This window comes from Carcharodon carcharias, chromosome 7 (assembly GCF_017639515.1).
Source record: "Carcharodon carcharias isolate sCarCar2 chromosome 7, sCarCar2.pri, whole genome shotgun sequence".
Lineage (NCBI taxonomy): Eukaryota > Metazoa > Chordata > Chondrichthyes > Lamniformes > Lamnidae > Carcharodon > Carcharodon carcharias.
The window spans coordinates 117,699,780-117,711,837 of NC_054473.1; the positions used below are offsets into that span (position 1 = coordinate 117,699,780).

General features: G+C 42.0%; 1 protein-coding gene across 6 annotated transcripts in view; it reads right to left on the reverse strand.

Annotated features, from left to right (window-relative positions):
- The window catches only part of ndrg4 (NDRG family member 4), a 178,586-nt gene that overhangs the window by 5,318 nt on the left and 161,210 nt on the right, over nucleotides 1-12,058 (reverse strand). For all 6 annotated transcript variants that reach the window (XM_041190933.1, XM_041190936.1, XM_041190932.1 and 3 more), the window contains one exon: nucleotides 11,635-11,686. In XM_041190933.1, the coding sequence (XP_041046867.1) occupies nucleotides 11,635-11,686 (52 nt within the window). The remainder of the gene's footprint in view (nucleotides 1-11,634; nucleotides 11,687-12,058) is intronic.

Consider the following 12,058-nt stretch of genomic DNA (forward strand, 5'->3'; position numbering starts at 1 on the left):
AGAAATTAGGCCATTCGGCCCATCGAGTCTGCTCCGCCATTCAATCATGGCTGATAACTTTCTCAACCCCATTCTCCCGCCTTCTCCCCGTAACCTTTGATCCCCTTACCAATCAAGAACCCATCTATCTCCGTCTTAAATACACTCAATGACCTGGCCTCCACAGTCTTCTGTGGCAATGAATTCCATAGATTCATTACTTTCTGGCTAAAGAAGTTTCTCCTCATCTCTGTTCTAAATGGTCTTCCCTTTACTCTGAGGCTGTGTCCTCGGGTCCTAGTCTCTCCTACTAATGGAAACATCTTCCTCCACATCCACTCTACCCAGGCCTTTCAGTATTCTGTAAGTTTCAATCAGATCCCCCCCCCTCATCCTTCTAAACTCCATCGGGTATAGACCCAGAGTCCTCAAACGTTCCGCATATGTTAAGCCTTTCATTCCTGGGATCATTTTCGTGAACCTCCTCTGGACCCTCTCCAGGGCCAGCACACCTTCTTGAGATACGGGGCCCAAAATTGCTCACAATATTCTAAATGTGGTCTGACCAGAGTCTTATAAAGCCTCAGCAGCATATCCTTTATATTCTAGTCCTCTCAAAATAAATGCCACATTGCATTTGCCTTCCTAACTACCGACTCAACCTGCAAGTTAACCTTAAGAGAATCCTGGACTAGGACTCCCAAGTCCCTTTGCACTCCAGATTTCTGAATTCTCTCCCCATTTAGAAAATAGTCTATGCCTCTACTCTTCCTACTAAAATGCATGAGCTCACACTTCCCCACGTTGTATTCCATCTGCCACTTCTTTGCCCATTCTCCTAACCTGTCTAAATCCTTCTGCAGCCTTCTGCAGCAGACAATACTATCTGTCCCTCCACCTATCTTTGTATCATCTGCAAACTTAGCCAGAATGCCCTTAGTTCCTTCATCTAGATCATTAATGTATAAAGTGAGAAGGATCACTTGACTGATTCCTGGCATAAAAGTTGGATAGGTTGGGCCTCTATCTGTTGGAGTTTAGATGAATGAGAGGTGTTCTTATTGAAACGTACAAGATATTGAGGGGACTTGACAGGGCGGATGCTGAGAGAATGTCTCCCCTTATGGAAGAGACGAGAACTAGGAGACACCGTTTAACAATAAATAACATCTCCATTTAAGCTGGAGATTAGGAGAATTTTTTTCTCTCAGAGTCATTAGTCTGTGAAATTTTCATTCGCAGAGAGCCAAAGAGGCAGGATCATTGAATATTTAAGGCTGAGTTAGATAGATTTTTGATTGACAAGGGAGTCAAAGGGTATGGGGGTAAACAGGAAAGTAGAGTTGAGCCCACAATCAGATTAATCGTGATCTTATCAAATAGTGGAGCAGGCCAAATGGCCTATCTTGCTCCTAATTTGTATGTATGTTCTTATTCAAGTGTCTTTAGAGGGGAACATTTACCCTACTTGCATTCCCAAGTATTTAAGCTACTGTAGCCATGAAAGCAGAGCTGATTTCTCGTATGAGTTTGAAACTACAATATCACTGTAACATTCACACTCTGACAAATCGCTGTTCCCAGGATGATACCCCTGCTTTTACAGAACCTTGCCTGTTTACTGAATTATTTTGCTGAACTGAACCCAATGATTTTGACACTTCTATATTGCCGCATTTTTAAAAAAAATCTTCTCTCTAACTGGTCCAAATGAAGGTGCCTGTATCACTAAATTCCATTTGCCCATCACTTGCATCCTACCCCACATTCTGCAGGTCTCCACCCCTGGCTTCCTGCACATCCCCTTGCTTCAGCTGCCTTGACCCTACTCCTCCCTTTAATCTGTTGCTTTTCCTTCTTCAACTTTGAAAGTTTTAGTTTTTTTGATCAAACTTTCAGTCATTCCCTCCTAAACAAACACTCACTTTCTATTCCTATTTTTATTGCTTCTTAATCATAAAGTAACTTGGGAATACATCCTGTATTAACGGCACTTGTAATTACAGGACTCACCTGGATTTAGCATCTGTTTAAGGCTAAGTGCCACACAATAGAAATTTAATGTGCAGCTTAATAAGTTCACACTTATGCACAACCTGGCTAAAATTTATCCAGATATTCAGTAACAAGTTATTTTCAGATGCATTTTGTGACATCTTTAGAACAAATACTATACTTTCATCAGATTGAATCCAATACTTTTCTCACAGTGCTCAAAGTACAAATCACTAATGCTCATAATGAGAACATGCAGTAAATAGCTGGGCTACATTTCTGTCTTTACTGCCCTGGTGTTAAATATTCCCTGGACAGAGCACAAAACATAATATATGGTGAGGAAGAACACAGGTAACAGAACCCAGCGGATACTCCTGCCATTTAAATTATCCAGTGGATTCTGCAAGAGATGTGGGATTCTGTTAGCTTCATTTTCATTTTTGCCCTTGCACAAGTAATAAAGATGAATATCAATCTTCTGAATCAGGGAGGGGTTTACTAAATAAATTAAAAGGGGAAAATGAAGAATTGCATTGATGGAGAACAATTGTGGTGTTAAAGTAGAGCCAATTTTCCTGAGCCTTTAGTGGAAACGCCTCGAATAAAAGCGATTCTAGTTCAACTCAATCTAGCGTCTTATGATCAACCACCAGTTATCATGATGAGGGAGAAATATTGTTCACCAAGAATATTGGCCAGAATCTCAATGTGCTCCTACCTTACACAATTTGTAAAAATTTCACATGAGAAACATGAGCTCACTGCAAGAACCAGACTTGAGCAAAGTGCCACATGACCTAAATGTTATAAAGGGAGATTTTACATTGACTGGTGGCTCTCAATCCCTGCCATGTAGGGTTACATGCAAACTCAGATCTGACTCCAATAGCAGTGAACATTTTTTATTTATTCATTCATGGAATGTGGGCGTCACTGGCTAGACCAGCATTTATTGCCCATCCTATTTGCCCTTGAGGGTATTTAAGAGTCAACCACATTACTGTGGGTCTGGAGTCACATGTAGGCCAGACCAGGTAAGGATAGCAGATATCCTTCTCTAAATACTGGGACATTTGCTCCTATTGAGGGTCGCAATGGCATCAGAAGTTCCTGAGAGCCAACTTACACTGGAACCAGGAACTTCCAAAACCTCAGAAATGGCTCAGTGAGTGCATTCACTGATGGCATGCCCAGGACTTGTAAAGTCACAAACTTGGGCAGTTTGCCTTATACTTACTTATTTTTTCTAAATGATTTACTTAGAACTGTTCCTAGCAAGTATAAAGACTGTTCAGGAACACAGCACTAAGTAAATCAGGTGACTCAGACGTTTACAGCGAAGGAGGAGGCCATTCGGCCCACTGTTTCCACGCCGGTCAACAAAGGTCTGACTACACTAATTCCATTTTCCATCGCTTGGCTCTTAGCTCTGGAGGCTATGGCAATGCAAGTGAATATCTAAATACTCCTTAAATGCTACGAGAGTTTCTGACTCAATCACCCTTTCAGGCACTGAGTTCCAGATTCCCACCACCCTCTGGGTGAAAAATTTCTCCTCAACTCTCCTCTAAGCCTTCTAATTCTTAACCTTAAATCTATGCCCCCCTGGTTATTGATCCCTCTACTAATGGAAAAAGTGCCTTCCTATCCACCCTATCTATGCTCCTCATAATCTTATACACCTCTATCAGGTCCCCTCTCAACCTTCACTGCTCCAAGGAAAACAACCCTAGCCTATCCAATCTTACCTTGTATCTCAGACCCTCCAGCCCAGGCAGCATCTTGGTAAATCGTCTCCACCCTCTCCAGTGCAATCACATCCTTCCTATAATGTGGTGACCAGTACTCCAGTTGTGGCCTAGCCAGCATTTTATACAGTTCCAGCATAATCTCCCTGCTCTTGTATTCTATGCCTTGGCTAATAAAGGCAATTATCCTTTATGCCTTCTTAACCACCTTATCTACCTGTCCTGCTACCCTTAGGTCTGTGGATATGCACACCAAGGTCCCTCTGATCTTCAGTACTTTCCAGGGTCCTACCATTCATAGTGCAATCCCTTGCCTCGTTAGCCCTCCCTAAGTGCATTCCCTCACACTTTTCCGAGTTAAGTTTCATTTGCCTCTGCTCAGCCCAACTGACCAGTCCATTAATATCCTCCTGCAGTTTACGGCTATCCTCCTCACTATTTACCACCCTACCAATTTTCATGTCGTCCACAAACTTCTTGATAGTACCCCCCTACATTTAAGTCCAAATCATTTATGTACACCACAAACAGCAAGGGCCCCAGCACCGAACCCTGCAGAATCCCACTGGAAACAGACTTCCAGTCACAGAAACATCCCTCTACCATCACCCTCTGATTCCTGACTCTCAGCCAATTTTGGATCCAACGTGTCACTTTGCCTTGGATCCCAGGGACTTTTACTTTTTTGACCAGTCTGCCATGAGGGACCTTATCAAAAGCCTTGCTAAAGTCCATGTAGACCACATCAAATGCATTACCCCTCAATAACACTCCTGGTTACCTCCTCAAAAAATTCGATCAAATTTGTCAAACGCGACCTTCCCTTAACAAATCCATGCTGACTATCCCTGATTAATCTGTGTTTCTCCAAGGGCAGATATATTCTGTCCCTCAGAATTCTTTCCAGTAACTTCCCTACCACTGAGCTTAGATTGACTGGCCTGTAATTTCGTGGTTTATCCCTTCCTCCCTTTTTTAACATGGGACGATGTTAGCATTCCTCCACTCCTCTGGCACCTCGCCTGTGGTCAGAGGGGATTTGAAAATTACTGCCAGGGCCCCTGATATCTCTTCCCTTGCCTCCCTCAACAGCCTGAGATACATCTCATCCAGGCTTGCGGATTTATCCACTTTTAAGGCCACTAAACCCGCTAGTACCTCCTCTCTCCCTATGTTAATTTCCTCTAATATTTCACAGTCCTCCGCCCTGATGTCCATACCTGCATCGTCCTTTTCCATTGTGAAGACCGACGCAAAGAGAGGCGCTTGGGCTGACAAGTGGCAAGAAACATTCACACCACACAAGTGTCAGGCAATGACCACCTCCAACAAGACAGAATCCAAACATCGCCCCTTGATGTTCAATGGCATCACCATCACTGAATACCCCACTATCAACATCCTGGGGGTTACCATTGACCAGAGACTGAATTGGACCAGCCATATAAATACTGTGGCTACAAGGGCAGGTCAGAGTTGAGGAATCATGCAATGAGTAACTCACCTCCTGACTCCCCAAAGCCTGTCCACCATGTATAAAGCACAAGTCAGGAGTATGATGGAATACTCTCCATTTGCCTGGATGAGTGCAGTTCCCACAACACTCAAGTACCTTAGCACCATCCAGGACAAAGCAGCCTGCTTGACTGGCGTCACATTCATAAACATTCATTCCTTCCACCACCGACACACAGTAGCAGCAGTGTGTACCATCTACAACACGCACTGCAGGGATTCACCAAGGCTCCTTCGACAGCACCTTCCAAACTCACGACCACCACCACCTAGAAGGGCAAAGGCAGCAGGCAGATAGGAATACCACCACCTGGAAGTTCCCCTCCAAGTCACTCTCCATCCTGACTTAGAAATATATCGCAGTTCCTTCACTGTCGCTGGGCCAAAATCCTGGAACTCCCTTCCTAACAGCTCTGTGGGTGTACCTACACCACATGGACTGCAGCAGTTCAAGAAGGCAGCTCACCACCACCTTCTCAAGGGCAACCAGGGATGGGCAATAAATACTGGCCCAGCCAGCGAATCCCACATTCCATGAATGAATTAAAAAAAAGTATTCATTGAGGACTGTACACCACTTCTTCAGGGCCCACATGCACATTACCTTTATGGTCCCTAACTGGCCCTAGTCTTTCCCCAGTTATTCTCTTGTTCTTTATATATTTAAAAAACCCTTTTGGGTTTTTCTTTATTCCCACTCACCAATGTTTTCTCATGCACTCTCTTAGCTTTCCTAATTTCCTTTGTAAGATCCCACCTGACTTTTTATACTCCTCTAGAAACTCTGCCATATTGAGCCCTTGGCATCTGCCATAAGCTTTTCTTTTTTTCTTAATCCTAACCTTTATGTCCCTTAACATCCAGGGTTCCCAGGACTTGCCCCCCACCACCTTGTCTTTATGGGAACATATTAGCCCTGTACTTTCGCTATTTCCTCCTTGAATGCCTCCCACTGTTTTGACACAGTTTTATCTGCAAGTAGCTGCTCTCAGTCCACTTGAGCCAAATCGTATCTCATCTTAGTAAGATTAGCCTTTCCCCAGTTTAGAACTTTTATTCCCAGCTGAACCATATCCTTCTCCCTAACTATCCTAAATCTAAGTGAGTTATGGTTACTATCTCCAAAATGCTCCCCTACTGATACGCCTTCCACCTGCTCGGTCTCATTTCCGAATATTAGGTCCAGAACGGCCCCCTCCTTTGTTGGGCTTTCTACGTACTGGCTAAAAAAGTTCTCCTGGATGCAACTTAAGAATTTTGCCTCCTCCCTACCATGCAGAGTAAAACTATCCCAGTTAATATCTGGATAGTTAAAATCCCCTACTATTACTGCCATATTATTCTTACACTTCTCCGAAATTTGATTACATATTTGACCCTCAATCTCTCCCTGACTTTTTGGGGGCCTATAGTACACATCCAACTGCACGTTTGCCCTTTTGTGTTCTTTACTTATACCTAAATGGCTGCATTTGATGATCCTTCCAAGATATCATCCCTCGTCACTGCTATAATTGATTCCTTGATCAATATTGCAAGCCCCCTCCTCTTCTATCCCCCTTTTGTCTGAATACCCCATAACCAGGAATGTTGAGCTGCCAATCCTGCCCATCTTTTAGCCAAGTCTTGGTCACAGCTATGATATCATACTCCCACATGCCTATCTGTGCCTTCAGCTTGCCTGCCTTATTCCTCATGCTCCTTGCATTAAAATATATTCCATTTAGCCTTGCTAATCTCACTTCATTCTTATCTAGCCTGTTTCCTCTGCCTTCCAGACTCACTTACTAGCATTTTAACTTCTAACTCCATCTCAGAGCATGTCAAAGCACTCCACAATAGCAATCCTGACACAGCACATCCACCCCCTGGATCAGCTCACTCCCGCCGTCAACACTGTTCCAATATTGGCTGGCTAGGAGCTAGGGATTCCTGAAGATGAGTAGGAGGTGAGGAGGTGTACAGTAGAATTGTCAGGATGTGTAGGGGAGGGTGGGTGAGCATTTTCCGAGATGCAGGAAACTGACCATTGTTGGGAGGGGTTTGAGCTGTTTCAGGAGAAGGGTCAACTGTGTCAGAGGATGGTGAATATGTCGCTTTGTGAAACACCTCCACTCAGTCCACAAGCATGAACCAGACCTTCCTGTTGCTTGCTATTTCAACTCACCATCTTGCTCTCGTGTCTACACGTCTGTACTCGGCCTGCAGCAATGTTCCAGTGAAGCCCAATGCAAACTGGAGGAATAGTACCTCATCTTCCAATTAGGCACTTTACAGCCTTCTAGCCTTAACATTGACTTCAACAACTTTAAACCATGAACCCTCTCCTCCATCTTAACCCCTGTTTTAATCCATTTTTTTTCTCTGACTCTCACCTCCCCACAGGGCCATCTGTCATTTGTTCTTATGTTTTGCTTTCATACAGCGCTGACCCTTGACCCCTGCTATTTTACCTTTATGCCACTATCAGCACCTTCTTTAGTCTTTATCACCACCATTAAAACTCCCTTTGTCTTGTGTCCATGACATTTTTGCCCAATCTCTCCTGAGCTCCCACCTATCCCTGATCTTCTGTTTTGATCCACTTGCTCCACCCCCTCCTACACAGCATAAAATCCATCACATTTCTACCTCTCTGAAGAAGAATCATATGGGCTCAAAACGTTAATTCTGTCTCTCTCTCCACAGATGCTGCCAGACTTGCTGAGTTTTTCCAGTATTTTCTTTTTTATTTCAGAATTCCAATGTCCATTGTATTTTGCTTTTATTCTTAATTTAAAGAAATTACAAATTTTCCTTATTGCACTGCTTCTGGATCAAAGATTGTCACAAGACTTGTTAACATTTCAGGTATAGAGCTACTGTCAATTCTGATGCCTGATATATTAACTTGTCTGTTCCTTAATTTCCTGATTATAACAATGTACTGTAAGCATTTATATATTCAACAAATTGAAATATTACATATCAGCTCAAGCACATAATTTGCAGACGTTTCCTTAATCGGTATCTGAGAATGTTACAATTAGTAATCGGTTCATGCCAAACCGTGAAGGCAGAACATTAAAGCTGAGCTTCTGGAAGCAGAAATAGAGCCATTCAATGCTGCTCTATAAAGCCTATAAGAAGCTGTTCCTTTTCATTCAAACTTGGATTTCAAAACCTAAAACAAGTTCAAGTTAAGTGTTAATTACTGACAGGGTGGCTATCAAACGAAGATAAAGGGACAGTGAAAGGTACAGGAAATGCAAATAATCACATTGAGTAGGGGGGGGTCCCATTCAGTAATAATAATGGTAAAAGACCCAAGATGTAAGGTGAAGGTAAATCTGAAGAGTACTGTGCACAGTGCTGGGCATCATATTACAGGAACGATGTGATCACACCATAAAGGGTGCAGAAGAGTTTTATGAGGATGTGGTCAGGATTGGAAAAGGTATATATGTTCAATAGCCCTATTGGAAAACACAGCAGCTTATCTTTCAGCTTCACTTTAGCATTTCTTCTGCAAAACATCTGAAGATAATTTGTGTAGAGAAAGTGCTTGGAATTACTGCTAGAATCAACCTAGCTAAATGGCCAATGCATATTTGACATTTATCACTGACGTCCTCATCAGCCCAACATTATAAGAGTTGTAGTGATTGGGCAGATAACATCAGCACAAGAAAGATATGCAGAGATTCTTAAGAAAGGCCAATCCATGCCAATTGTTTCAGCAAACATATTAACTTATAGAGCTGCTAGCGAAGAGTCCTGAATGGACCAAATTCAAGGACAGGAAGAAATGGGAAAATTTAAGGAGCTGCTCTGCAAGAACCATTTATGAAGTCCTATGAAGTGGAGAGGTAAGTAACAATTTCAGCAGATATGTCACAAATAGGGTTTTCAGCATCACTACAGTAATGAGTAGTCACTGACAGGAAGGGATGATAAATAACATATGTTCCTAGACTGCCCCGAGCAGCTGCTTTAAAGTAGAAAGCACAATAATAGAAAGATTGAGATATGCAAAAGGCCTCCTCTTGGTCACTGGTGTTTTTTGAAGTGTAGCATCTCTTCTTAATAAGATTTTGAAATTAATTCTTTCACACAGATGATTTCTCCTGTTAATTAGAGATCCAAGCACTAGGGGGAATGAGGAAATGAAGGAAGTTAATATTAGTAGGAAGGTTGTATTGGAGAAAGTAATGGGGCTGAAGGTTGATAAGTCCACGGGACCTGATATTCTGTGTGGAAAGAGATAGCTATGGAGATAGTGGATGCGTTGGTGATCATCTTCCAAAATTCTATAGATTCTGCAGATTAGAAGGTAGCATTGTCACCCCGTTATTTAAAGGAGGGAGGGAGAAATTGGTGAACTACAGAACTATTATTCTTACATCAGTAGCAGCAAAAATGCTGGAATTTGTTATAAAGGATGCGATAAATGGACACTTAGATAATAATCTGATTTGGCATAGTCAACATGGATTTATGAATTGGAAATCATGTTTAGTGAACCTATTAGAGTTTTTTGAGGATATCATGAACAGAATTGGTAAAGAGGAATCAGTGGACATAGTGTACTAGGATTTTCAGAAGGCTTTTGATAAAGTCCCCCATGGGAGGTTGGTTAGCAAAACTAAAGCACTTGGGATAGGAGGTAATATACTGGCACAGATTGAAGATTAGTTAACAGGCAGAAAACAGAGTAGGAATAAACGGGTCATTCTCACGTTGGCAGGCTGTGAATAGTGGGATACAAGGATCAGTACTTGGGGCTCAGCTGTTCAGGATGTGGGGACCAAATGTAATATTTGCAAGTTTGCGGATGACACAGAGCTAGTTGGGAATGTGTGTTGTGAGGAAGATGCAAAGTGGCTTCAAGGGGATTTCAATGGACTCAGTGAGTGGGCAAGAACACGGCAGATGGAATATAATGTGGAAAAACGTGAGGTTATCCATTTTGGTTGGATGAACAGATGTGCAGAGTATTTCTTAAATGGCAAGAGATTAGAAAGTGTTGATGTACAAATAGACCTGGATGTCCTTGCCCATAAGTCACTGCAAGCTAACATGCAGGTGCAGCAGGCAATTAGGAAGGCAAATGGTATGTTAGCCTTTATCACAAGAGGATTTGAATACAGTAGTGAAGTCTTGCTTCAATTGTATAGAACCTTGGTTAGATTGTACCTGGAGTACCATATACAGTTTTGGTCCCTTAACCTTAGGAAGGATATTATTGCCAGAGGGAGTGCAGTAAAGGTTCTTGTTCCTGGGATGGCAGGACTGTCCTTTGAAGAGAGATTGAGGAAACTGGGCCTGTGTTCTCTAAAGTTTCAAGGAATGAGAGGTGATCTCGCTGAAACCTGCAAAATACTTAAAGGGATAGGCAGAGTAGATGCAGGCAAGATGCTTCCCCTGGTTGGGGAGTCTAGAACTAGTGGACAGAGTTTCAAAATAAGGGGTAAGCCACTTAGGACAGAGATGAGGAGAATTTTTTTTACTCAGAGGGTTGTGAATCTTTGGACATCTCTACCCCAGAGGGCTGTGGAAGCTCAGTCATTGAGTATGTTTAAAGCAAAGATTGACAGATTTCTAAATACCAATGACATAAAGGGGGAAAAGGGTATTGAAGTGGATGATCAGCCATGATTGTATTGAATGACAGAGCAAGCTCGATTGGCTGAATAGTCTACTCCTGTTCCTATGTTCCCAATTTGAAAACCACAACAAAGTCTCTCTCCACGTATTTCAAGAAAAAAAATCTGATCAGTCACCATGAGGTAAAGACACACTCCATTGGCATGTTTGAAGCCTGATCAAAGTATTGGTTGAGCCTTCAGCTGTATCACACACCTTCTAGATACAGACATACGACATGAAACCAGAAAGTATTGTAGGTTCACATTTAGACAAGCAAAAGAGTAAACAGATACAAAGGGCAATACAGAGCCAAAATGAGCACTAATGAACAGTTGTTTTTTAACAGACAGAACATGTAATTATGTATAATGAATACTGGCAGTTTGAATATCACACTACAAATTAGCAGATGATATATTATAATCACAACCATCAACTATTCCCCATTTATCAGCCTTACATTTTCATCTATTGCTTCCATGCTTTTTGTTAATCTTTCACACCACCTCAAAGCTGAAAACATCCCAAACTACAGTTTTACTGTGAGCTGACCCCAAAATCTCACCATAAACCCCAAGGTGAGCACAATCTCACTGTGAGCTGACACCAAGATACATAAACTTCATAACCAGTATGACTTGAGTATGCACTTAAGCTGAATTTAGCTATTTTCTTTATAGATAAAACTGAAGAGAAGATGAAACATGTTCATACCCAGTCATGCATAATGAGCCTGGGTGTGTGCTCTAGCTCTTTTGATACTTACTGTAGCCCATGCCTTGCAGAAAGTACTTGAATGCCTCTGTCAATTTTCCAGGCTGTTGGAACAAAACATACAAACTGAAAAAATAGTACCAACCTGAGGACATTAAATATAAAATGATAAATAAAGTACAATACCAAATCACACCATGGCATCTTAAAGTGTTTCACACGATGGTGGCTAATGAGTGCTGTTACAGAAAGACATGACAACCATTCAATATCAGCAACATTTCATAATTAGCAATGAGCTGAATAACCAATTGGTCTGCTCTTTCTGGTAGAGGGAAAAATGTTGTCCAGGACTTTGGGAGAATTCCCTGATGTTTACAAATGTTGCCATTTTAACACTTGCCTGAATCTTTGGAATATGCAGCCAGACAAGACCTTGACTTAATTTTGCATTATGACAAATCAGTACTGCCCTG